The sequence below is a fragment of the Arvicanthis niloticus genome, chromosome 1, assembly GCF_011762505.2.
Source record: "Arvicanthis niloticus isolate mArvNil1 chromosome 1, mArvNil1.pat.X, whole genome shotgun sequence".
Classification (NCBI taxonomy): Eukaryota; Metazoa; Chordata; class Mammalia; order Rodentia; family Muridae; genus Arvicanthis; species Arvicanthis niloticus.
Genome location: NC_047658.1, coordinates 134671546 through 134698403, shown reverse-complemented (window position 1 = coordinate 134698403; position 26858 = coordinate 134671546). Strand labels below are relative to the sequence as shown.

Below are 26858 nucleotides of genomic sequence, written 5' to 3'. Positions count from 1 at the left end.
AGACCAAGGTCCTCTCTAACAAACAGAACACACACAGACAGACACAGAAGGCCTTTCCCTGGGAAAACAAAAATAAAATGAAAAGGCTGTCTCAGCCCATCTTCCTCCCTGCACATGGGAGGCCCATAGACCCACCCAGTTCAGAATCCAGATGAGAACTAGTAAGTTCTCCTGCATCTGGTAGGGGGTCTGGAGTGTCCTCCGTTGCCCCTGGCCAGGTGACAAAATACTTGTCTGCTTTTTCCCTGTCAGTCCCCAGATTAAACCTGAAATAGAAACACAGATGGACAAAAGACAACTTACCGATCAGAAAAACACTCCACTATTTGGGTCGGGGGGTCTCCAGTGAATCCTAGATGAGCTCCCAAATGTAAGGGTCCATGATTTGCTGAAGAATGATATCCTAGACTCAAATACCATGCAAAAGCAAAGAGCGTTTTATTCTGCAGAAGTACAGCATGCTGGGGTCTACTATCTTCCAAGATGGTTGCACCCCAGTGAGCTTGCAGGCCTGATTTAAAGAACATTAGGGGAATTCTGGGGAGGGGTAGGTGGACTCTATCATAATCCATTGGCTCTATCTCTAGGGGAATTCCAGAATCATTGCTGTGATGTCAGGGGATGTGGCAGGGGGTGGCAACTGTTGCTGAGGAAGTCTGGAACCTTCTGCTTGCTTCAGGCCAGGTGGCAGGGCCTGGACTTGCCTGGACTTGCCCAGTTCTTGGAAATAGAGATTTAGGCCTAGTCTCCTAAGCTGTCAATTTGAAAGCTGTCATGGAGTCAGCCTAGCCTGTCTCAACAATGTTAAGGTTGGGGGTCACCACACCAAGAGGAAAACTGCATTAAACGGTTGCAGCATTAGGAAGGCTGAGAACCACTGGCTATCAGAGTGTCACATAAAAGTTTGGGTTCTTTTTAAATCTAAGACTATGGTAGGCTATACCTTTATATGAAGTATCTTTTCCAGCCTCGGAGACTTCAGTTATAGAAGAAAGAATGTTGAGCAATTCATGGGGAACAAGCCAGTAAGCAGCATTCCTCTATGGTCTGTGCTTCAGTTGTTGTCTCCAGGTTCCTGCCTTGAGCTTCTGCCTCTAAGTGTCTGCCCTGCTTGAGTTCCTGCCCTGACTTCCTTTCACGATGGGCTGTAAGCTGTAAGATGAAATAAAGCCCCCCTTTTCCCAACTTGTGTTTGAGCATGGTGTTTTATCATAGCAATAGAAACATAACTAAAACAGTTCCTCTAAATTGCCTGCTTTGAAATGGTTAAAAGTTAAGGGATAATATCAAACCCTTTAGATGAGCTCAGGAAATGAAAGGAAATGTCCCTCAGAGACAAAGTTCTCTGAATTTTTTTTTTTTTTTTTTTAAAATCTATCATAGCATAAGACTCTGGCAGCATACACACTTGGCACAAATCCATGCCCTGCCACACACCATTTGATTGGCGAGTACCTTCAGTTGATGGATTTCTTGCAGAGCTCCAGCTTTCTTGTTAGTAAAATGGGCCAATGAGAAATGATGACTGTAACATTGTTGTGTATGTGGAATGCTTAGCCCTGCGCCCAACTCAGGCAGGCATGAAATCGTTAATTCATAGGCCCTCCCACCCTCTCCCCAATGCCTATACTCTTTCCCCATCCCTATACCTTCTCATCTTTCCCATCTTCCTTTTCTCTTTGCAAACATTTGGTCCTCTGATCCAGAACTGCCTTGGGGATAGATGGTGTCCTCCCTGGCTTGCTCAGGGAGTAGATACTGTGGAGATAACCGTCTGCGAACCAGGTGTGTGTCTGGAAAGCTCTGCAGCTATTCAAACTGAAGCTCACAGTCTGTTCTTTGGGCCTGTGGTACGCCCATTCAACCCACACATTCCTCCATCATTGTAGAGTTGGAGCCATTTGGTTTCTTAGACTGTCAATTTTACCTTCCTTATGCCAAAGCATAAAGGAGCCTTCTCTCTTCTGTCTGCACCTGGAAAGTTACTATTTTTAGAGCAGGCAATTTTAAAAGTCAAAAGGTCCTACAATGATATAATAAAACCCAGCATTTTCTTTTTTTTTACTCATTCCTCTTCCTGAATCTAGCTACACAGAGACAAATACCATTAACTCTTAACTGATTTTATTGCTAATATTATATCACACTCCATTTTCCAAATGATATAATTTTACTGTTCTGCCTTATTTTTTACTTGGTTAGATATCATCAGTTGACTTGATACAATTAAATATGGGAATTTTCTCAAATTTAGTTCCAGGAGATCTGACATGTTTTTCTGGCCTCCATAGGGATCAGAACACTAATCACACACACACACACACACACACACACACACACACACACACGTGCATTTATACATTTATGGAAACTCACATGCAAACATATACATACAAATAGTTGGAATAGATAGATAGATAGATAGATAGATAGATAGATAGATAGATAGATAGGTGGATAGATAGATCTTTGAAAAACAGATTGATGTACAATGTTGATTCCCAGCTTGACCGTCCTACCTTCTATAAAAAGTCTCTGGTTTGTCTCTTTAAGATTGTGTAGCTGAAGATTCCTGTCAAGATTAGAGAATAATCTGTGTTATGAAAGATATCTAAAAGGTTTTCTGTAATTTGCTGTATGGAAGAGAGTAGGTCTACATATTTCTTTACAATTCAGTATTTAGAAAGACTGGGAACAGAACAGAATGCCAACAGTAGAACATAGTCCTGCTTCAGCCCTGATGTTTGGGTGATAAAAGGATTATTTAGACAAATTTGTTACAGAGGAAAATGTTCATAATGTGAGAGAGATAATCAAGAGTTCATGTGATAAAATGTGTATAATAATATTTTTTAAAGAAAACTGCAAAATTGTTGTCATTATTTAATACTTTGAATTATAAGACAAAACCTGCATTAGCAAGACAAATGGCTCTTTAAATGTAAAACTAAAGAGGTATCGTTTCCAAAAGCTTTCTCATCTGATGAAGTATAAGATCATTTCCTCAGTTGTGTTGGCTTTCTTCCTACCTCTTGTCAGTGGTGTGACTCACAGATATGTTTGCCTTGATTCTTCTGCAGGAGTAGGAGGTGAAATACAGTGTGAGCTCTGTGGCACCAAGTGACCCAGCAGACCACAGACACTCTCTCTGGTAAAAACTAGAGAAACTCAAGGGGCCTGAGACCAGGATGTGGTTAGCATGAAGAGTGAGCGTAAACGAACCACAGGCATCCTTGGCAAACACTGTACTTTTATTTTATTGAGGGTCTTAGGAAAAAAATGTTAATCACATGGCAGTAAGTTTGAAAATGGCATGTTGGCCCTTAAGATGGTGTGTTCGCCCTGTCATTCTCTCTCCTTCCTGCTCTTTACCACTTTAAGTAAGTTTCCTTACAATCTTGAATTTCAAAGGGCCTTTACTTAAAGTTGCCAGTTGACTTTTACAGAACGCCTTCTATAGGCTTTTCCTTATTGATTCATTGAGATGCTGTATTAGGTTGCTTAATATTTAATATTCCAGGTTTAGCTTGAGAATTATGATTTGATCATGGCAGACTGTACACTCTAGAATAATTTTGAATTTGATTTGCCAGCATGTTCTTTGGGAATTCTTTTCATTTGCCTTCATAAATGATGATAATCTGTAAATCCATGTAAACATGGATGTGAATGCAAGCAATTTATCAGTGTTAGAAGCAGGACAAGATTATTTCAACTATAAGCAAAATACAGTAAATAATCCATATTTATAATAAGAGATTTCAGTGTTTCTTTCTTAAATAACTTATTAAATAAATAGAGATATATACCTGAAGATTTTTTATGTCTTTGATCATGGGGTGCATTGGCCTATTTTCTTATAATATTTCATCTAGTTTTGTATCAAAATACTACTTATATCTTGAAATAATTTGAGAAATATTCTTCAATTTTCCAAAGGTATTAGGTAAGCCCAGTGCTACTATTTTCTTCAATATTTGGTGGAGATGGCCTTGAACATCAGTCTCATGAGCAGACCCATGGTATAAAAGGATGATGTCTACACAGTTTGCTTGAGAAACTGAATCTAGCACTGGTAGGTAGGGATACAGCCTAGACACAGAAGAAAACATATTCTAGTTGCCAGTGTTCCTGAAGATAATGCTTCTGGTTAATTTTAAAAGACTTGGGAAGATTTGTTAACACAGGAGAGCTAGCAACTCTCTGATGAAAACTGAAAGAAATATTTTCTTCATGGGAAGCCTATAAGAAGGCTGTCACCATGGACACTGAGGAATGACACCTACTGCCTGGAGCATCTCATGTAGCTGAACAAATGCTCTATGAAGCATCTAGCCTGGCTTCACACATGCTCTACGAAGTGTCAGGAATGAAATCAGGCCAGAACATTTTTAAGGAACTGGGGTTTTTAAAGACTATCTTAAATTTCCTTTTCTTTGTATGTTTAAACAACCATAAAGGAAACAGAAATTCAAAGGACCTATTCATAACACCACTCTGCAAAGTTGCCGGCTGCCTACAACTCTGAATATTTGTCATATGAACAAGTACAAACTGGACTTGGTCTTCTATTCTAGACATGGTGCCCAAGGTATTTCCTTCCACACTGTTCATTGTGTTGAAGAGAACAATACTGCAATATGTGATCTATTGCCATGGCTACTCTCACCAAGTTGCCCTGCATTGCATCAGCCCACAGCATAGACAGGGCCAAATAAAAAGCTTAGTAAGGCCAGTTGTAAGAATAGTGACGTGGGCTTTATGTGAAGATCAAAACTACAGTATCTGTAAATCTGTTACAGCTCTTGAAAATATCTCCTAAGATACAAGTTTTTTAAGAGTATCTTTTGGGATTTCCTTCTCCCCTTTGAGTCCAATAAAACCTGTGTGTTAGTAAAGCATGCACACCTTCTACTCTTAAGAATGATTGCCAGGATGAAAGCCACAGTCAACATCTTTAGAAGACTTATTGGCATCAGTGTGAATGACTGGGCTTTGCCAATGTGGGTGGTGTTATTTTAAGGACAGAACACCCTGCACTGTGATTCTTATTGTAAATCTAAAGTCCGTGATTTCAAACTTCAGTACAGTCTCTATCCGGGATGTGAACCTGCCAAATGTGCACATGGCAAATGTGTTTTATTCAAACAGCTCTGGGGGAAAAGAGAGCTCACATTTGAATAGTGCACATCTGTTTTCCCATCTGGTTCTCATAACAACTGTGTGCAGTGACTGAGTCAGAGTTTATCATTGGCTTGTTTGAAGGTGGAGAAATGGAGAGTCAGTAATTGAGGGGAATTTACCAAGATTATAAGGCAAGTAGGAAGCAGCTAACACCAGAACTCACAGCTTTCAACCCACTCTCATGGTAGTACCAGTGTGGTAATTTCTTCAAAATGAAAACATAGATATTATAGTTAAGGATTCAGTTTGAAAGATTAAAATACGCCCCCGTGCCCAACCCACAGTTAAAATCAACATTACACTGCTGGAGTTAAATTTGTTAATTTCTCTCACCAGCCATAAGGTTCTGGGTAGGTTTTTTGTAACAGGGATGTGTCCCTTCCTGTGGAGTAGGCCTTAAATCCAACCATAAGACAGTTAGTTACCTTTTCCCCCACCACCTGCCTGCAAAACTGTCATGCCACCAATTGCACAAGTAGGCATATCTTGCTGGTAGGTTAACGCTATAGCATACAAGCTTCAAAACTGAGTAAGGCTGTGCTGATTCTCCTCCAGCATCCTGTATAGCACCTTCTGCTTCTGTGGACAATGATCAGCAGGAAGGATGCTTATAGCTCAGCTCCAGCTTGATTTCTGTGTCCTCTAACCAAAGCGTGTTGTTTTGTCAATGTAGAATCGAGAATGTTTTGTGAAATTTTCAATTGTTACAACTATACACAGGACTCCTATAGTGTGTATCATATAAGATACTGATTATGTGGTTGACTCTGTCCATTTTGGTGGTGTCTCAGGACTTATATATTGTATCTTAGGCATAAGGAGACAATAACAGAAAATGGGGAGGTACTGAGATGTCTGAGTCCCAACTCATATACTCATTCTAGCCTGAGGTGTGCACATCGTTAGACTTCATAGGTAGACAGCAGGAGATCCCGAGTCACTGACATGAAATGTGAGAATTTGTGTTTCAGTCATCCTTCAGTATCCACTAGGCATATTTCCCAGGACCCCTGTCTGTTGAGAGCTTTTGGCACTGCTTCTAGAAATTTGGCATTTTGTCACTGGGCTCAGACAAAGAAGGGCTCAGATAAGAATATTAGAACAGTGACTATGGGGCTTTGCTTACTACTTTACTTAACTATTACCTTGTGTGATCCTTTGGCTTACTACTTTGCTTGATTACTATCTTATGTGATCTCATTTACTACTTAACTTGATTACTTTGTCTTTAATTTAAGAACTGACCATGGTTTTTGGATGTACCTAGAATGATATGAAAGCAGGCTGGAGAAAAACAAAAGGTGCTTCAGCCTCAGCCTGGCTGGAGTCATGTTATAATTTTGTCTAATTGTTTTTCTTCTTTTCCAATCCTCACTCCCTCCTTTGAGACCCTGTTGACTGACAGAGCTGGCTTGGTCACCTGTCAACCAAATTTCATGGATGCCAGAGTTTCTCCTATGTTTCCTTGAATGGTAATACTTGCATACAACCTATGCCTCTCCTCCCATGTACGTTATCATGTCAAGATTACAGGTTGGCCATACATAACTCACAAACACCATAGAAACTTTTTGATTTCTACCAGAAGAAGCAGACTTCACATCATGAACATTGCTTCATATACAAAATGATTGAACTCTTTGTATGACATCGCCTTCAAGCTACGTGCATAAGGGCACTTGAACCATAAATGAGAAAAACTTCTTGGACTGCACACTCTCTTGGGCTTTATGCTTCTCTAGAGACTGAAGTTGTTCAGTTAGTAGGTTGCCTGGTAAGTCCCTTGATGTGCTGACACATATGCCCAGGTCTAGAACTACTATCTTGTTATACTTTCCATCAAAAGCCACTTAAGTAAATTTTACTGAAGGAACACACACACCACACACACACACACTCAAACCTGTGTATTTCACATTCCTATTGTTTACTCAAGGCACAAATTTCCACTCCCTACACTTTGGTCCCACCTTACTCCCTACTTGATTCTTTATAGATTTTGGATCAGTGGATTAGCCCAATCCCCTGACACAACTCAGGGACATTCTGCAGTAAATATTAAGATTTCTCATCCCTACAGCAATATAGAAATCGCCTTTCCCAGGGACATTATGTTCCCAGGCCTTTTGCCAAGGCAAGAGCAGATACTGTTCCACCTCAATTTCACTGAGTTTCCAAGAGTCTGAGATTGCACGCAAACTAGTATGTCACTTCTGATGAATTGATGCTATTAATTAGGCCCATTGAAATCTTTATCTGTTTCCTAATGAAGACAGTTCATAGAGTGTTGGGAACGTTGTGTCTGCTGCTAGGGAAAGGCTGCGAGGAGAACTGCACGGAGTGTCTATTCTCAGCCCTGCACTCTCTCCCTGGAGGTCAGCAGATCCAGAGATACTGTGGGGCAGGCTTGCTTTTCTGAGTGGAGACAGGTACTGGGGCTGATGTGTGGGAAGTGGCTTTCTCTTTCATAAGCACTTGGATTCTAGCAGAGTGGCAGTTTTGGAAACTCAGTTCCTACATTAGCACACTTAAATAAAATCCTTCAAATTTTAGATCCTAGGGTGACCCTGTTTTCTGAGACAATTATAATTTCTCTCTCTCTCTCTCTCTCTCTCTCTCTCTCTCTCTCTCTCTTTCTCTCTTTCCCTCTCTCCTTCCCTCTCTTCTCTCCCTCTCTCTCCTTCCCTCTCTCCTTCTCTCTCTCTCTCTCTCTCTCTCTCTCTCTATCTCTCTCTCTCTCTCTCTTCCTGTCTGTTTGCCTTCCTTCCATTCCCCCCCTCCCCCTCTTCTCCATCCTCCTCCTCCTTCTCCTCCTCCTTTTTTTGTATCACAAGGGCATGAGCTGCCAGTGACTTTGTGGCTTATGATAAGAGTTGTTACACTGTGAGTGGCTGGAAGCCAATCTGCTGAATGGGTTCTTTGCTCTACCAGGGCTCTGTCACGTCCTCCTCTATCTGGTATCAGGCTCAGTGACTTAGGGCCCTCCTTAACTCAGAAAAGCCAGGATTCCAACATTTCCTCCGGAAAGTAGTTCAGATGGTTCTCTGAAGTTTTTAAGAACCAAAGTGGCTTGAAGAGACACGAGAAGCAGCTGGGTGTACAGAAAATTGTGTCTAAAGCCACTGTGTTCTAAAAGAGAAAATATTGCTCACATAAAGGTGGGTGCCCAGGAGCTTGCACATGGCTCAGTTCTCCAATAACCTCATCCAGATGTGTCCCTAGAAGGACTTCACCTGGAAGATAGAAAAGGACAGACTCACGTGTTGAGGCCTCTGAGCTGCAGGGAAAGATTTCTGCTCCAGGTGCAACTAGATTCTTCTAGATTCTAACATCCTTCACTCAGGAACAGCACCATCAGGGTTCTTCCCACAATGCCTGAAGAATTGTCAGCTTTTCCACTTACATGATTGGTGTCTATCATCCCTTGCCAGGGGAAGTCTAGTGGGTATCTCCAGGCAGAGAACAGAGCTGAGATAGGAGCCTGGATGAAGAGACATGCGTTACGCCCCATTATCCATGCAGGGAGGCATCCGGTACACATATCTTCCTCATGTAATGACTATGAAGAGTAGCTTTCTACCAGCCCCGCCCACGCTATGGACTTGGTCCAGAACCACTGTCATCGTCCTCTACCTCACATGCTGTTTGTGCGTTTGCCTCTCAAATGAAGCATTCAGTGGAAACAGTTTAAAATTGGGTGTGTGTTTCTGCTATCTCATCCCATCTCCTCTTATCCCATCACGTAGACATTCCTGAATTCTAACTACGACACTTGAAGTTGACAACACTTGGTCCTTGCTGCTCTCTCTCCTCCCATTCTCTGCCTTTGTCTCTGTGGCTACAAAGCCACCTTGCTTTGTCTGTGATAAGTCATGCATGTGTTTCACTAAGAACCTTGCCCGCACCCTGATGGTCTTGCCCCACACTTCATCTGTTTTGTTTTGTTTTCCCTCCAGTGGCCTCTCTGGAGAGTGTCCTATTTCTAAATTAGTTATTGAAATTAGATCACTCTGTGTTCCATGGTTTATTTTATTTTTCTTCATAGCTCTTGTCTCCACCTGGCTCGATGTTGGTTCAGTTCCTGGCTCCCAGATAGAATGAGCACCATGAAGGGTGTGGCTTTGTCTTTGTCTGTCATGGTCTTATTGGCTCCCCAGCATCAAGAACAGTGCCTGACCCATAGGGAAAGCTGAGCAAATGAAATAAAGTTAATACATGTGATGGTGTGTGTGTGTGTGTGTGTGTGTGTATGTATGTGTGTGTGTGTGTGTGTGTGTGTGTACATGAGAAGTGACTTAGGAGGTGTGTAGGTCCATACAATCTAGCTTAATTTCATTAAAAGAGTTTTATATTTTGTCCTAATTGATGTTCTATTCAGAATCTGCCCACCTTGACACTATCCTAGATCCTCTGAGAGACTGTCACTACTATTCCCCTGAGGCCTGAGGGAGAAACACTGCACTGTCTAACTACCTTATACCATCCTCCACTGAGAATTTTTTCTCAGAAAACCATGGTCCTATTTATTTAAAGACCTAAGTCTCAGGAAATGTCACACAGGGGCTAGAGTGATGATTCAGCAATTAAAAGCACAAACTGCTATTGTAGAGGACCCAACCTTGGTTCCCATTACCCATGTCAGGTGGCTCACAACTGCCTATACCTCCAGCTCCAGTGGAATCCAACGCTACTGGCTTTGTTGGGCACCTGTACTTACATGGACATACTCACACATAGACACACACACACCTACATATTAATTGGAAATTTACTTATTTTAATTTTTAAAATAAATAAAACAAATATAATGACTGAAGGCTTAAAACACATTCTGTCCCAGAATTCAATATTCTAGCCTTAGTTATTCAGATCTTAACTCTCTTTTTCTTACAATAAGGACCAGCCTTGTCTACTAAGCATTATCATTCCAGAGGGTGTGTTAAGCTTTCCTTCCTGAGTGGTGTTAAGGTATAAGCTACCTTCCCCCACTGATTAAAAAGACATTGCTGTATAACTGGTGAACTCTAGCCTGCCACTTGCATTCTTTAATCAGCCCAAAGTCACATGTGAGACTTTTTGCAAAGCCAGTAAGTACAGGACAATTAATCTTCTTCCTCTTCTTCCTCCTCCTCCTGCTGCTCTTCCTCCTCCTCCTCCTCCTCCTCCTCCTCCTTCTTCCTTCTTCTTCCTTCTTCTTCTTCTTCTTCTTCTTCTTCTTCTTCTTCTTCTTCTTCTTCTTCTTCTTCTTCTTCTTCTTCTTCTTCTTCTTCTTCATGTAAAAAAGGTCACCAATGCTACTGTTTCAAGGAGAGAATTAAGAAGAAACACCCATAAATGTGAGATTAATTCAAAGAGGCAGATCAGAAATCAGGTCCCTAAGTGAATATGAATAAAAGATTTTAACTTAACTCAAACAAACAAACAAACAAAAAACCAACAACAATCCCCCCAATCCAAAACAAAACAAAAACCCGAAGATGAGGAGATAGGGATGGTGCAAGAAAAGCCGTAGTTGTTATCAACTCCATCTAGATCTACTTGCCTCTATCTGAGATACTCATGGTGGTGGGTGTGATAGTTTTTAGAAGAATGTAGTTGACTGTGACTGAAGCTAGTCAAGTGGTGGGAGGGCAGTCCCATGTATTGTGCCTCTGCATTCATTATGAACTCACCAGAGTGAGTTCCTTCCTCTCCTTCCCCCCTCTCTTTTTTCTTTTCTTCCCTTTCCTTGTCGATCCCCTTTCTTCCTCCCTTCCCGTCTTCCTGTTTTGAGTTTCCCTATCTTCCAATTAGCTCCTTCTGAACTCAGTCTGCACCTAGTATAATTTAAACACTCAAGGCCTATTTCTTAGAACAGTTTCATGCGGAATAATTCTACGACTCAGGAAGATTTAGCCTTAACATGAACCAATTCCAATAGACCTTGGGAGAACTGATAAAGGTTGGAAATTCAGGAGTGGTTCCCTGCTTCTCAGTGCCTGTCTCATCTCTCATCTTGGAGCATCATCCTTTCAGTCAGTGTGGCCTGATCTGTGAGGAAGAGTTGGTCCAACAATCTTTCTGGAACACAGCATTGACTTTGTTTCATTCAAGGAAAGAGGAATAGGGATGGGGGGTTGTGAGGAGGTGACTAAGACATTGTTACTTGTGGTGAGGCCCTACTGTGCTTTTCAGGTTGGCAAGACGGGGGTCATCTTAGCCTGACCAGTTCAGGTCTGGATGATTCTTGTTGTTTTCTTTAAAGGGCAACTGTGTCATCCTTAGTTATTCAGCTGAAAAAAGAAGGAATATTGGAGCCAATGTTTCCCCAAGAAGGTCTCTAGAAAAAGTAGACTTGCAACAGTTATCTCAAAAATAAATTTTTATTTAAGATAAATGTACAGTTCATTTAGAGAAAAATAATTATCTACAGGTCAGCAGGTCAGCAGGACTGGATGTGTTCCAACATGTGCCTTTACAACAGTGACGGTACTAAGACAGCGGTCTGGTGTGTGCATGGGCCTCCTGAGACATCACATGCTCTTAAACCATATTTCGGTATCAAGTGTAATGTTTCAAAGAGGCAAGATGGTTGTGTGAAAGCCAGCAATTTTGTTCAAAGACATTCTTTTCTCACCAAGTGTACGTATAAATTGAGAAACAGTCCAGTGTCCCGGCAGATTCGAGAATACTTGAGATCAGTTTTGAAGTTACAGTACCATCGTTCTGTGAACAAGCCATATTTCCTGTCTCCTGTGATGTGTTCTTCACTTGGCTGCCTTGGAAACTGAAAAGTGTTGTATGGTAGCTTTCTTTCTCCTAATATGGTCTGCTAGGGAGTGATGCCACATCTCGAAATTCCTTTAAGGGAACTGTCTTTTTCTTAAACCTATTCCTATTTCTACTCAGATGATCAATAAAAGGCTTCTACCAAGTCTCGTGTCTTGAAGTTGTGGCTTAACTGAGTTATTCCTGTGCTATTCTGATGCCACACTACTGGCTTTAGAGTTCTGTGCACCAACATCCTGGTTAGGTAGGAAGTCTATAACAACTGAGAAACTTCAGACATGCTCTGCAAACCTATAGGAAAAGAGACTCAGCAAATACACAATGTGATATCCAACTTAACATTTGCATAGGACAGCACCCTGTCCCTAGACCATGGAAGCAAGCTTATTTGGTTTTGAATCTCACATGGTTCATAGTCTTAGCTTTCACATCTGCAAAACCAAGATAATACTTGCTTATTAGAGTTTCTGAGATGTTCTCATAAAAGACTGAAGAGCACTTATTCTGCACAATATTAAGCATATAGTAAGAACTGAAGGGCTATTAAAACACTTCAATAGCCATTTAAACACTCTGCAGGTTCCAATACTTGTTTCCATGTCTTAGGAGGAGTGAAGACAGACACACACCAGCTGTGTGTCCAGGGTTTAAATCATATAGTCCTTAAGGATTTTCCCCTGTATGAATTGAGATCCTTCCTGAATGGTGTGATGGGAAACAAGTATATCAGGGCTAAGTGCCCTTGCTACTCACTGAGTGAATCTGCCTGCCATGCTCACTGGTGAGGGCACTTACCAGTTCCTGGGCTGTGTAATCAACACACATCAACAGTCATAGTCAGTATATTTGCCCATACACACCAGATGCCAGACACTGTGCTGCGCTCTTGGATTCCACTGCTGTATCATGCCATAGTCCCAGTGAATTCCTAGCATCTCCATCCTACACAGCTGCTTAGTAATTTGCCTGAGCTAGCACACCAGGGACAGAGAAGCATGTGCTATCAACAATTCCTCTTAAGCACATACCCAGCTGCCCATCTGACTTTGCCCCCAAGCACATTCAAAAAGAAAGCCATCCTTGAGATATCCCAGAGTCACTACCGAGCCCATACTCCCTATGCTCTCTTCCTGTCTCACACTTGTCCCAGGGTTACCACATACACACAACAGGGAAACTTAAGTGGACTCTGGGTCTGTGGCCCCACTTCATTCCTGTGGCTTGAATGAACCAGGTTTAGAAACACTAAACAGATTTAAGTGACACTGTAAAGAGATAGAACGGGACCTCCAATCACATCCCTCAACTTAGGAGTCCCTAGTCCTTAGGGCAAAAACCTTACAATCAGCTTTCCATCCGTAAAGTTCGATGGGAATGAAAATGGTTATTATCCTTTCTATGAAGCTCTTGTGAGCTGGAGACCTCCATGCCAGATGTGAGAAAACCAAGTAAACAAAGGAAAACCAACGACAAAACCCACAAAGACTGTCACATCTTCAAAACCATTGTCCCTTCTCCTTGAGAGCAAGACACTCTTGCAGACTTTTTTCCATCTCTAGAATTTGCCAAGTTTAAGAGTCTAGAATATGGATGAAATCGGGACACAGTTCTGAGTCTTTCCAAAGAGAGCAAAATACTGGATTTTGTAATGAAGGTCATAACGTCTGGATCAGGAGTTGCATTTTTTGATTTTTGTTCTTGAAATTAAGTAAGCAAAAGGGTGTATTTTTTTTAATTTGTTTTGTTATAGGTAAAAGCAGCCTGGCATTCACTCTGGTTTAAGGGAACATCCTGTTCTATTAGGAAAGATTTTACTATGGAAGAATGCTGGGAAATCGGTTCCCTTTAGCTATGTGAGGCATAGGAAGCCCACTAGCATCTTTGAGGTTGAAGTAAAGACAGTTAAATGCTAGGATTTGGGTGAGTCTCAGATTTCTGCAGGGTTCTTGACTGAAAAGTGAGTTTTTTTAACTGGTCAGTAATTGAGCTGTTTAAAACCTGCTTGCTCACGTTTGAGAGGGGTTGTCTGACTTCCAATAATAAAAGAAATCAAGGCAAATGCCCACGTTAAAGCCTCAAAGAATTAGTTTTGCCCCTTATTTACCCAGATCCAAAGGCTCTGGATGATGCCACATCTTCAAAGCAGCTGTTAGAGTATTGTAAGGGACCTGGTGCTATGTGAGCCCTGTTTCTTAACAAGGAACGTGCAGCTTGCAACAACCTCTTAAAATTTTGGACTGAGACTTGGTTGAATTTCTTTACCACAGTCCACAAGTCTGTTGGTTTTTCTGTACTTTGTAGATATTCCTCAAGTCCCCAGATGTTCCCCTCACAGTTGCCTCATGACAGACTGTTCTAATTGTAAATATCATTTTTAGGATTTGATATTTCATATTTTATCCCTTAATGAATTATCCACTACATTGAGCCCTAGAGCAACAGTTCTCAACCTTCCTAATGCCATGAGCCTTTAACACAGTTCCTCATGTGGTGACCTTCAAGCATAAGATTATTTCATTACTATTTCATGATGATAAATTTGATATTGCTATAAATCATAATGGAAATCTCTGATATTCAGCATATATGTCATGTGATTCCCCCACCCCCAAAGGGGTTGCAACCCACAAGTTGAAAACAGATGCTCTAGAGACTCAACCAACTTACGTCAACCCATCTCATATAGAGTTCTTAAGGTCTTGTTTGGGTGAAAAAGGCCAAGGTTCTCATCCCTTGTAAACAATTATACACTGAATCAATTAGCAGTCTCACCAGATAACTAGCTACTTTAGCAATACTTAACAATACTCTGTCAATATTTAAGCATTTCATTTTTATAAATGTTTGTGACTTTTAAATTACAGTAAGTTCTACCTAATGTTGGATTTTTACAGAAGAGACAGGGCTTAAAAAAAATGAAATGACCTTGACTGTTTCAGATGCTGGCTCAGCCATTTCATCCCACGGAACCAGTGACTTTTCACAGTGACCACTTCACAGTAGAGTCAGAGCACCTTGTCTGTGTTTTAAGCTTTGTATCTTCCTTCACTTCCAGAAATCTTGAGACTTGAGTCAGGATGCGATGGCCAATGTGATGGAAAACTCACAAAAAATCTTCCCTTGACACTCCAACTCCTTATCTGTTCTCCACACAAAGTTCCGCAAATTCTCCACAGAAAGACCATGTCTACATATTTGATGCCACCACATTGACAATTTTGAACACATTATAGTTTCACCCTCTATAAAAGCCACATTAGAATAGCTTTTGTCAAACTTTGTTATATCCGAAGTACATGAAGAATCTGTGAAAACTTTCCTGTCTGTATTTCTGATTAAGTAGGTTTGGGGTGAGAACCAAGAGTCCTCATTTCTGTTAAGTTTCTAGAAGCCCATGCTGCTGTTCCTGGGACAGGCTAAGAACCACAACTTAAGATTGTTCAGCGATGCTGGATGCTTCCTAGTATCTTTCCTACCCATCTCCATGGTTAAGACAGGCCAGATTCTTATAAGAATAAAGCCCTTTCCCATGCCGTAGAAGGCACTTTTCTTTGACCTACAAATAATAAAAGAACATGGACAACAAAGCAAGAAAACTTATAAAAATCTTGGCATGTGTTTCTAGATTGTGGGAAGAAAAGTAAGAAAAAGAAATCTGTTAAAGAAAGGAATTTTAGGAAGACAGTGTCATTTATAAAATAAAAAGTACATAGGCTGGGTATAGTTGTATAGACATGTAATTCTAGAAGTTGAGAGGCTGAGGCAGAAGCATTGCAAGCTTGAGGCCAGCAAACAAAGAGAGGAAGGAAGGAAGGAAGGAAGGAAGGAAGGAAGGAAGGAAGGAAGGAAGGGAAAAAGGAAGGAAGTAATAGATTTGGGGGAACAAATATTAAATGATACCTAATTGTTTAGCTAGTTCTTGGTTGTAAAATATACTAGTTCAATTATGGGCTTAGGTTTACAACATCAAGAGCTAACTATAGCTTAGATGTCTAGGACATTTGGCGCTACTGTTCCCAGAAGCTCATCTTAGAGGAATAATCAAAACCATGGTTAAGCTGCTTGGTTTAATTTTTTTAGCACTTGAAAAAAAAAGTACAGTAGTTTGAAGTCAGTCTTTGCAAACCTCTACAGAGGTCAAAGATTTCATTCATACGTACAAAATTAGTTACAAATTTTTTTTTTTGGCAATTTCATCTTAGTAACCCGTTTTATCCTATTGCCATTGTCCCAACCATTGAAAAAGTTTACAATAATTTACATAGAAATATCTTCAAAGTGCTTAAGAATAGTGATTGTTCTCTGGGATATGTACAGGTGGCCTATACAGTGTATGTACAGGTGGGAGACACTATAGCACAAGGTTCATTGCTGGAATATGGCTTTCTAGGGAAAGTGCATATTTGGCCAGAGATGGCAATACTGTCTAGGGATTCAAGGGTTACAGATACTTGGTAACCACATCCAAAGCTGAAGTAGAATGTGGCCAAGAATATTTACAAAAGTAAAAAAAAAAAGATTAAGTACACAAACTTGATCCATGAAAAGATATCTTGATGTTCTTCCAGATGGGAGGAAGATAAAAAGAGACTTCAGCGCTGGCTCTGTTGCCATTCCGGAGTGGGGTGTTACCGATGTAGACCTCATAGATCAAGACTTGTTGAGAACTCAAGCCAGATCATCATCTGTGCTTACAACTGATATCTGCAGAGAAGAAAAAGGTTCCGGTGAGCTTGGTGGTTACTGTTAGCAACTCTACGAAGTGGACGTTGCTTTTGAGTTGGCCATTTAAAGACCCAAAGAATTGGAGGTCAAACTCATAAGTTGTTGTTTGTGTCCCCAGGATGAAAATCTGAAACTCAAAACGGGTTCCCAAGTCTGAAAATTTCTGAGTATCACCATGACATTATAAAAGGAAAATTCCACATCTAACCTTATGTTATTAGTTACGGTCAAAATGGACATACATCAAAATATTGTATAAAGTATCGTAGGCTATGTGTATATACATAAGAATATATGAAACAAATGGATTTTGTGTTCAAATTTTTTATGTATACAAAAACTTTAAAACCCATGTCCCCCCTTTTTAAAAAAAATCTACAAGTTTGAACATTTCTGGCACCAAGTGTTTTAAATAAGGGATATTTAACCTGTACCTACTTGGTGGGGAAAAAAAGTTTGACTGATTCTGTTTAAGGACTATAAATCTTAAAGACAAATGTGAAAAAAATACATGATATGGACTGAGCACTATTCCCTGTTACACTGGAGAGCATGCAAGGACACTGTTTCTGTTTAGCATGCTTCACTCGGCATGGTCCTGAAGTGGAGACCAAATATGTACTTGGGTTTTTAGTGGAAGAACAGGTGATTGCTGTTGTTGCTCTTGTAGAAAGCTGTCTCTCTAGGTGAGATGGAACACCTCTCTGAGGAAAGCACTTATTACTTTTGGCTAATTGAATCTTACTCAAGCTATTGAATTTCAGTCAACTCTCCTATCTCACATGTCCACATTGATTTACCTTTAGGTATCCAGTATGCAAGAAGTTGAGGTTTAAAAAGGAGCTAGTTGGTTCATACACTATTCACATGTCATTTCTGTAATCTAAAATAAGGTCAGGTAGGACTTATCTCTCCTTCCTCTGTGAGTGAGATGCTTATTAACTGACTGTTCTAGTGGACCAGACATTTAGTATTTAACATGCAGTCAGTGGATAAAATGTCTGGGACTTAATGATCCTTTCTACCCGGGTAGCCATAGCTAGTAATTCTAGACTCCTTTGAAGCAACTGAGCCAGTAAATACAGACAAAGCACACTTACTGCTGGGTACGTGTGTCCTACAGAAGCGCTGTGTCTACCGATGTCTATTGAGAGGTCCTCTTCAGTGGTCTTCAAGTACACTGGATTGTCAAAGTTCATGCTTTTCATGTTTTTATGTTGCCAATTCCTCCACATCAAGTAGCCACCTACGGCTGCCATCACTAAGAGCACTGATTAAAAAAAAAATCAGAGGTGACTAAGTGAAGTCTAACGTTTATGGATCTATGGTAATTAACACTAAGAACACTTCCATGTTTTAAGTAGCTTGGGTAACTAGAAATTGGAATATAAGTGAGATAAAGTTTTGAAACAAATTCAGCTCAGTGGTTGTATGAATCTCTGCACTGGGGGGAGGGGTGTTGGCGGGGAGGAAGTTAGGTGCATCCAGGGAAGTATAAAGTCCCAAGCCCCAACCCTAGGACAGCTACATAAAAATTACAGAAGCCTTTGGCCTGCTAGTCAAGTGGTTCTAGTGTGTTAGCTCAACCAGTAAGCTAGGTCAAAGGGGTCATCAAATCAAAGTGCCTTCAAATTCACATGCCTGAAAGTGGCTTTAGAGATTCTTTTCCCTGAGTTTGAAAATACTTAACTTCTTTTAATTTGCCCTTCATGAATTCTACATCCCATTCAAAAAGCATTTGACCCTTTGTTCACCTCCTCTTTGTGAATGATTGCACACAACAAATGGGACTAGAACAAAACTCTTATTAAAGAGACTTCCCCTAAATAAGGAGGCTAAGCAAAGTTAAGAAGTTCAACAGACCATAAGACCTTGTAGACAAACTGATGGAGATTCACTATCAAGGGAAAGATGACTGAAGAGTAGGTACCAGGTAGGTGAGGAGGTAAATGGAAGCCAGTGTCTCATGTGTTATGACAGCCTAAGAGACCACTGGAAGGTGACTGCAGATAACTAAACCTGTCCATAAAGTATATATGAGAGGAAAATTTACTTACAGAGAGGGAGAATGGCCCAGGCAGCCGAAGTCCCTTTTGGGGAAACACTGACTTCTGATACTGCTGTGGTCACATTGATCCCTACAAGGACATACAAGGAATCAGTCTATAATAATTTTAATTTAGACTGAGACATCTACTGATTAGGTAGAGATCCTCACACCTTTGTACTTAATATTGATTTCTAGTATCCATTATAATTAGATATCAGAAGAACTTAGGCTTAGAATTATTTGAGTTACATTAAACCTATAGGTGTAAATAGGTCAAGAGAAATCCAGGATATGCAGGATCTAAATCCTTGGACTTTAGGCACAAGTAGCCAGTTGGGGCACGACCAGTGGTGAAAAGCTGCATTAATTATTTAAGCGGCAGTTAGTTGAGATTAACAGTTTGCAGTGCTGGACCCAATACCTCCAGGAACCAGTCCACTAGTTCGTAGAATGTCTGTTGTGTTGATATCTTTTGTCTCACTGTAAGTCACAGGAGTTGAAGTACCTGGATTACAAAGACCAAGAACCTGGTTAAGGCCAAGGTTCCTGAGTGGCTGACTGTGTAGTCCAGAGAAGTCATGCTGAAAGGTTATTTTAAATCAAGGCAAAAAAAAAAAAAAAAAAAAAAGACAATCCAGTGCAGAATTAACTTGTGAAGTGGACATATCTGAATGGAGAGGAATAGCCAGCTTTGTGCAAAAGATCCAGAAACGTAAGAAAGTTGGGCAGGGCTGTCAGCAGGTAGAATTTGACAACTCAGAAAGATTCAGACAAATGGATTCCTCTCAACAAAGCCCCAAGCTCATGAAATTTCCACAAATGTTCTCAAAACTACTCTAGTGTACAATACACACCAAGGGGTCTTGTACCCATTTTCTAAGAAAACTAAGTGCTTATTATGGTACTACCTAATGAAGTTAATTAAGACATCATTATGTAAGCTCCTTGTTTACAATCAGCAAGTTCAGTTTGCTCCTTAATCAAAAGCTGAGAACAAACTATTAAAATTCAAGTTTAGGCTATCTGTGAGTTTAAACTTGTGTCATCTACTGAGGCTAGTTAAGTGCCCAGGGACCATGGCCTCCTTCCTTAAGTGCCTTTAATATATTTGCTCAGCCCTCTATGGAAGACTTTAATTAGCTAAAAACTGGCTAGCTCAGGAGGTGTTATAGAGCAATGGGTACAAGTTAGCATGTGGTACATTGACACTTCTGTCCCCTCTAAACTCAACCGATGTTGAAATGGGTCACAGGTGAGCTCCAAAGCACAGACAGAATGAATGCCTGCCACACAACCATAACATTCTGAAATCAATTTCAAAGGCTAGCCACAACAGAGTCTCTAAAATCCAGGTAAGCTGTAGCTGGTGTCTTATAATGCTCGTTCTATGTCTTGCTTGTGGTTGAAACGCCGAGTCTTACTTTGACACTCTCGTCCATTTTCTTCAAGATTGTACCCATTGGGACAGGAACAGGTATATTTTGGAGAGTGATCATTGATCTGTGGTGCTGGCAGGCAGAGATATTCACATCCTCCATTCTCCATATCTTCTTCACACCAATTTTTACCTAGTTGGGAAAAAAATCCTTTAAAATAAGTACTATGATGTTAACTGCCTAGAGACTCTGCGGGGCTTACGTTTGTCTACTGTATCAGTTTTTCAAGTAAGACTAACATCAGTGAAGAATGGGTATCACTGGTGTTGAGTGGGTATCAATCAATGTACTGGGAGTACACTTTAAAGATATCTGATTCAGAGGCTTCTTAGAAGCAGAGTAAGAGTTATGTCTTCCATGGGTAGGTGTGAAGGGAGGTGAGAGACCAGGCCTGGCTCATACTGTTTATTTGAAGCTCAGAGCAAAGATTCAAAAGGAGACAAATCATAATATCCTGGTTTTATATTGACGTACTCCTACAAAGTATAAGGGAATTCAGACACAGAGAGGTGTGAGGGTCTCATTAGATAGACAAACTGGTTCAGGTTCTGGGCAGAAGAAAACATGACTAGACACAACTGATAACTTGTTAAATCCTATATAAGATATGTCATGGTGAAGAAAAGGTGTTACAGATTAAGTTGTGTCCCTCCATAAAATTTGCACATTGAAGTCCTAATTGACAATATCTTAGAATGTGACCTTAGTTGCAGATACGGTATTAACAGAGGTAATTAGGGTAGGTCTTAACCCCAAATGTCCAGTGTCCTTCACAGAAGATGAACTATGGGGACAAGCATGTATCAAAAGAAGATATAAATAGATGCTGTGGGGAAATGGCCATCTTCTAGTCAAGAAGAGAGGGATAGAGCCTTCCCTCGTCTCCAAAAGGAACCAACTTACCAGCACATTGACTTTATACTTAGTTTCCAGATTGTGAGACAGTAAATTTCTGTTGTTTAAGGCATCCAATTTGTGTTATTTTGCTACAGCAAACTTAGAAAACTAATCATGAGGAGTATCTGTGGCCTGAAGGTTACCATGGAAACTGGTACAACAGGCTTAGCAAGGAAGACCCAGAAGATGGAGATGAAAGCTATGTCATTAGGGTTTGGAAGAAGCTAAGAGGTGATTCTGAAGCCATTTCTTTAAGATGGCTGGAATATCGATATCAGGCATCGAGTGTGGAGTTGGGCCTAGGGTTCAAGAGGACAAAGGTTCTGTTTTAAAGACAGTTGAGTTGCTAAGGAGCCAGTAAGTAGTAAGTTCAGGACCATACTACTCCTTTAGGATGCTCATTAAGAAGTGGGCGTCTTCATATTACCTAATGGCTGGACGAGTTCATGGTAGACAATGATGTCTTGGGCATCATTGAGATTGTTCACTAGCGTGGCCAGCTCTGACCCAGTGAATTTATTGGCACCGTACACTGCTTCATTTTCTCCATCTATCCAGTAGACACGATCCTAAAACAAAACCCTACAATTAGCATGTAGACCCAAGACTGGCACAAATCAAGAGCTAAGAATTATCATGATTTACTTGCCCTTTAATGGGGCAAGGTTACTTAATGATTCTCTGGAACAGAGTACAAAGTGTAAAAGAAGCAAGTTCTTTGTGGATTTTGTGCCTAATATATACCAGGCTTTAAGGACTTGGTGTCTAATGTATACTAGGCTTTAGGTAAAGGTTTTTCAGTTGTCTACTGCTCCTTTCTCTTCCCATAGAACTGCTTCAAAAGTGTCCACATAGACGTGAAGCATGAGTCTTACCTCAAATATGGTGAGTGCAAGAGGATGAGCCAGGAACTCCAGAGACTTGAGTACTATCCTACGATCTTGACCATTCAGGTCCACACTAGAGAGCATGTGCAACTTGGAATCCAGCCAGTAGAGGCGGCTTTTCACAAGGTCTAGGCAGGAAAATAATTGACATGACATGAGCTATTGCTGCTCTGGTTTCTATTTAAAATACCCAAAGAATCTATTCTACTTTACAGTTTCCTCTCTATCAGGAGTCCTTAATGAGGAGACTGTAATATTTGTGAAGCCACCAACAGAATATGTTGGTGTGTTTTCTCTATGGGGGCGGATGGAAATTCTAAGACTCTCAAAGTCATTGACTAATGATATGCTACATTAGAGAGAGAAGACTTGTATTTTGTGCTTCTTTCCAGATAATTCAGAAGGATACAGTTACAAGTTACCACCCAGGAAAGGCAAAGGCACCCATGCCTATAGTGTTCTGGAGGAGAAGCCCAAAGATTCAAGATTTCCTTAGTTTCTGTTGAATATTAGACCATCTAGATGACAAGCCAGCCATCCTAGCACCTGTAGTTTGTTAAGTCCGCCATATGTGTTTAGCTACTCTCTCCCATAGTTTCTGCTATAGGTGAAACTAGAAGAATCATTTCACATTTGTAATGGGCATACATTTAAAAACTATGAAGACAGTTAACTAGTCAGTGATGGGGAAGGACATACATACCGAGCGTAATTCCATTAGGCCATTGGATGTCCTCCGTCACCAGTGGCCGTCTATCAAACCCGTTCATTCCTGCTTTTTCTATTTTAGCTGGCTCGCCCCAGTCTGACCAATAAACAAAGCTGAAGGAAAGTGAAATCAGAAGAGTGCCTTACTGGATTAGAAGGAATAAAGTTGTATCTTAGAACAAAAGCTTAAAAATGAGCAGAAAACTCTTCAGCTCCAGGCTCTTGAGATATAAGTACTGATGCTTAAGGCTTTAATTATGTTTTGAGTAAATTAAACTTAACAGTCGGAATTCACAAGGGTTGGAGGCACAGCCCAGTGGTACAACATTTGATCTCCCATGTGTGAGGCTCTGGGTCCACTCTTCAGGACTATAGGAAGCAATAATATAATTTCCAAGTCATAGCCATGTTAGCCTGGGTTGATCTGATATGTAACTATCAGCCAGCCCAAAGTCCCATTTCCTTTTTAAAGGCACATTCTTTCAGAGCCATGAAGGAGGCATTTTTCAGTAAGCTCTATAGGAAGAACTTGGGGATTGTGTTCTAATGATATTTCATAGGGACCAACTGTGATCACTGCCGTCAACTATCTAAGCAGCCTGCCTCAGGTTCCTCTCAATTGAGCTTTCACATAATTTGCATTTTTAGATAGAAGCCTTGAGGGGACAGGGTTATGCAAATCCCAGTATTCCGTGCAAGTCCTAGATTTCAGTACCCAGAGCTAAACAACCAACCCAGTAAAGTTCTCTCTCTCTCTCTCTCTCTCTCTCTCTCTCTCTCTCTCTCTCTCTCCTCTCCTCTCCTCTCCTCTCCTCTCCTATCCCCCCTCTCACTTACACACACACACACACATACACACACAGAATTTTGGTGGGCAAAGGGCTCAGATATAGCTCTTGGTTTATGTACTACATGAAATCTAAAGCATTGCTAATGCCACCAAACAGCTGGCTAAGAAGGAGTGAGATTGGGAGGCCATCACACACAAGAGCTGCCCAGGGCTACTCCATATTTTGTCACTCACAGCATTGTTTTTTTATTAGTATGCATTCATTATGTATCATGATTGGTTTCAAAAGGATATTTTCATTCAAATTTATCATGTACACAATGGAATTTTATTTAGCCATAGAGGAGGAGGAGAAGGAAGAGGAAGAGGAGGAGGAAGAAGAGAAGGAGGAGGAGGAGAGAAGAAGAAGAAGAAGAAGAAGAAGAAGAAGAAGAAGAAGAAGAAGAAGAAGAAGAAGAAGAAGAAGTCATTTGTCATTTTCAGGAAAATGGAAACAACTGTAGGTGATCATATTAAGCACAGAAAGATGCCAACAATAAATATCACATTTCCCCCTATTTATAGACCCTAGATTTTATAAAGATAAATTGTGTGTGTGTGTGTGTGTGTGTGAGAGAGAGAGAGAGAGAGAGAGAGAGAGAGAGAGAGAGAGAGAGAGGTGAACAGAAATATGAGATCAGGGAAGAAAGAGAATTAATGGGGGGAGTGTAAGGAAGAAAAATGGGAGGGGCTGGGCAATGAACACTGTCATTGATGACTTGAACCAGCTAATTCTGTTCCTGGGAACTCTTAAAATGAGTGAGCTCTTTATAAGAAAAGTTCTTGACCTCTGTGGCTAGCACCCAAAGGCTAAGTGAAGGAAAACAGAATACAAACCCAGACAACGGATCCACAGCTATGGAGGCAGGCTCTCGCAAATCAGAGTTAAACAGGAACTTCCTCTTGGCTCCATCTAGGGTAGCTACTGAAATAGTCTTAGAAGCCGCATCAGTCCAGTAGATGGTCTTGTACACCCAATCAACAGCAATGGCTGCAGGATTATAGACATTGTCGATCATTTTAAAATGTCTACCAACCTTGTCATCAATTGAGGCACTGAAACAGAATAGGTCACAAGAAATTTAAGAGTTGTCACCATTGGACCCTGGACAATGGACTTGCTGCTTACAAAATGTTCAAGGACTTTACTCAGAAAGGACTCTAGGAACCCCATCATTCAGCACTGAAATTATTCAGCCATGTTGCTTGGGGATGGAAAATTAGTAATACTGTATCTTATGTAGTTGTGGATATGAACTCTAGATATGAGCTCAGAGCCCAGCAAAATTAGTAAAGAGATATCCAACTCAGTAGCCATCATCCTGGGTCTACAGTTTCCACTGAGGAAAAGTTGCTGCCATCATTTCTATTTGTAGCAAGAAAAGTCAGTTCACAACCACAAAAGGGGAGAAATTCTGATGTCATATGCAGGCATAGTCACCTTTTATATCATGATCAATGATTATCAAAGTAACAGCTGATGATCATTTAATAGCTAAAAAGTCAGGGTTGAATTTAAAACTCCCAGCTAAGTAGATGGTAGACTAAAGCCACAGACAAGAGAAGATCCACCCATACTCCAATCCTTCCCACAGACCTAACTGTCAGGACTGAGATGCCCAGATGTCAGGGATGCAAGTGGAAATTACCTGAAGATGGCCTTTTGGCTTAGATCAGCCCAAAATAGCTTCTGAGCTACAATGTCAGCATCGAGGGCCACCGTGTTTCTCAGTTGTTCTACAAGTTGGATGTATTCCTTTCTCTCTAGTCCAATCTTCCTGATGTCCCTTCGATTAGTGAAGATCAGACTTGGCTCTTTGCCTATAAGACATAAGCCAGGTTGATTTAATTTTGCTAGAAGCCAAGATCTTCCGTGTCACCTCCTCTCCACAGAGGACCACTTATAAAGATACCGCTGAACATCTCAGTAGTATCCAGCCTGGTTTTCCAGCCCCCCCAGGACCTGCAAGTACTCTCCACCCTGTTCAGAAAAGCAGTCTTGGGGTTACAGCAATCAAAAGTAGGGTGGCTGCTAACCGAGTTACTTGTTTGAATTGTGCTCAGTTTTAGAAGCAGAAAGGAAGAAACTCTGGTGAATATTCATAGTATCCTATGCAAAAGGAAGGACCAAGGCCGATGCGTGGGAAGATGGTTTATTTTAAGCTATCCTGCTGCACTAGGAGTTTAATAGCATTGCTCTGGGGTGTGACGTTATGTGTAGGTTGACTGCTGCAGTCACCGACTGTACCTTTTAGAATCACTAACTCAAAAAGGTACCAGAGCAACACCAGCCCAAGTCCATTTACCTACTGCCTTGCACACGCCAGTGGCAAGATCCATTTGATAGCCACGACTACATTCACACTTGTAACCGCCTTTTAAGTTGATACAAATTTGACTGCAGATCCCCGGATTTTGGCATTCATCAATATCTAGGAGGGAAATTAGAATTAGTCTTGCTCTTCCTCTGCCTTACTAGATGTAGGTTGCCCCTTCCCACATCCTCCAGGGGTCAGGCTCTTTGCTTCAACTCACCTCCACAGGTTTTCCTATCTATCAGTTCAAACCCAGCTGCACAGTCACATTCATAGCCTATAACTAGGTCTTTGCAGATATGAGAACAGCCACCGTTATTAACCAAGCATTCGTTGATATCTGGAATGAAAGAGTAGCAAAGTCATCTGATAGCTTTTTTTGTTTGTTTGTTTTTAATATAATGTTTTAGATTTATTCTTTGAGACTTCCACATACAGATACAATATATTTTGGTCATATCCACTGCTCTGCACCCCACCTAACTCTCTGAAGATGCTGCACAAACGTCTTCCTCCCAATTTCATGGTGCTCATTCTGTTTTCTGTTTTGTAAACCCAGAGCCCAAATTGGTATGACATGTTACTCTTAATCGACAGTTGTCTTACTTCCATTCAATCTCAGGCGATTCAATCTCAGGTGATGGCTTTTCTAATACTTGATTGTTTTGTAGATAGACATTTCATGCTGGACAGTAGTTAGTTATGAAGGATTTACTCAAGTTTTGCTATGATTTTTAGCTGTCTTAAGGGGTTCCCCAACCCTGAGTTAGTCACTGGCTAGAATTCCACTTTGTAACACTTTATCTTCAAGCTTAACTATTAAAATTTAACTCATTTTGAGTTCAACAGGGCACTAAGCAGGGTCCAAGCAGCAATACTTTTGATGGGCTGACTGGAACCTCCAAGCCTTGAGCAAGCTCGTCACTTACGGCATTCCTTCAGGGGTTCGTCACTCCAATCTCTGCAGTCCTGTTCCTGGTCACATACTTTGCTGATGTCTAAGCATTCCCCACTTCTGCACTTGAACTTTCCAGGGCCCAGGCACTGATTGACTGTAAA

General features: G+C 40.8%; 1 protein-coding gene across 6 annotated transcripts in view; it reads right to left on the bottom strand.

The window, feature by feature from the left end:
• Positions 1-16005: 16005 nt before the first annotated feature.
• The window catches only part of Vldlr (very low density lipoprotein receptor), a 32964-nt gene continuing 22111 nt past the window's right edge, over positions 16006-26858 (bottom strand). For 4 of the 6 annotated variants that reach the window (XM_076918802.1, XM_076918804.1, XM_034496749.2 and 1 more), the window contains 13 exons: positions 26729-26851; positions 26020-26139; positions 25791-25916; positions 25134-25305; positions 24322-24540; positions 22651-22769; positions 21936-22075; positions 21488-21629; positions 20149-20295; positions 19149-19232; positions 18735-18815; positions 17778-17947; positions 16006-16656 (listed from right to left, as the gene is read on the bottom strand). In XM_076918802.1, coding sequence (XP_076774917.1) covers positions 16621-16656; positions 17778-17947; positions 18735-18815; positions 19149-19232; positions 20149-20295; positions 21488-21629; positions 21936-22075; positions 22651-22769; positions 24322-24540; positions 25134-25305; positions 25791-25916; positions 26020-26139; positions 26729-26851 — 1679 coding nt within the window. In that variant the 3' untranslated portion in view covers positions 16006-16620. The remainder of the gene's footprint in view (positions 16657-17777; positions 17948-18734; positions 18816-19148; positions 19233-20148; positions 20296-21487; positions 21630-21935; positions 22076-22650; positions 22770-24321; positions 24541-25133; positions 25306-25790; positions 25917-26019; positions 26140-26728; positions 26852-26858) is intronic. The other 2 variants (XM_034496740.2, XM_034496760.2) reach the window with 1 other exon arrangement.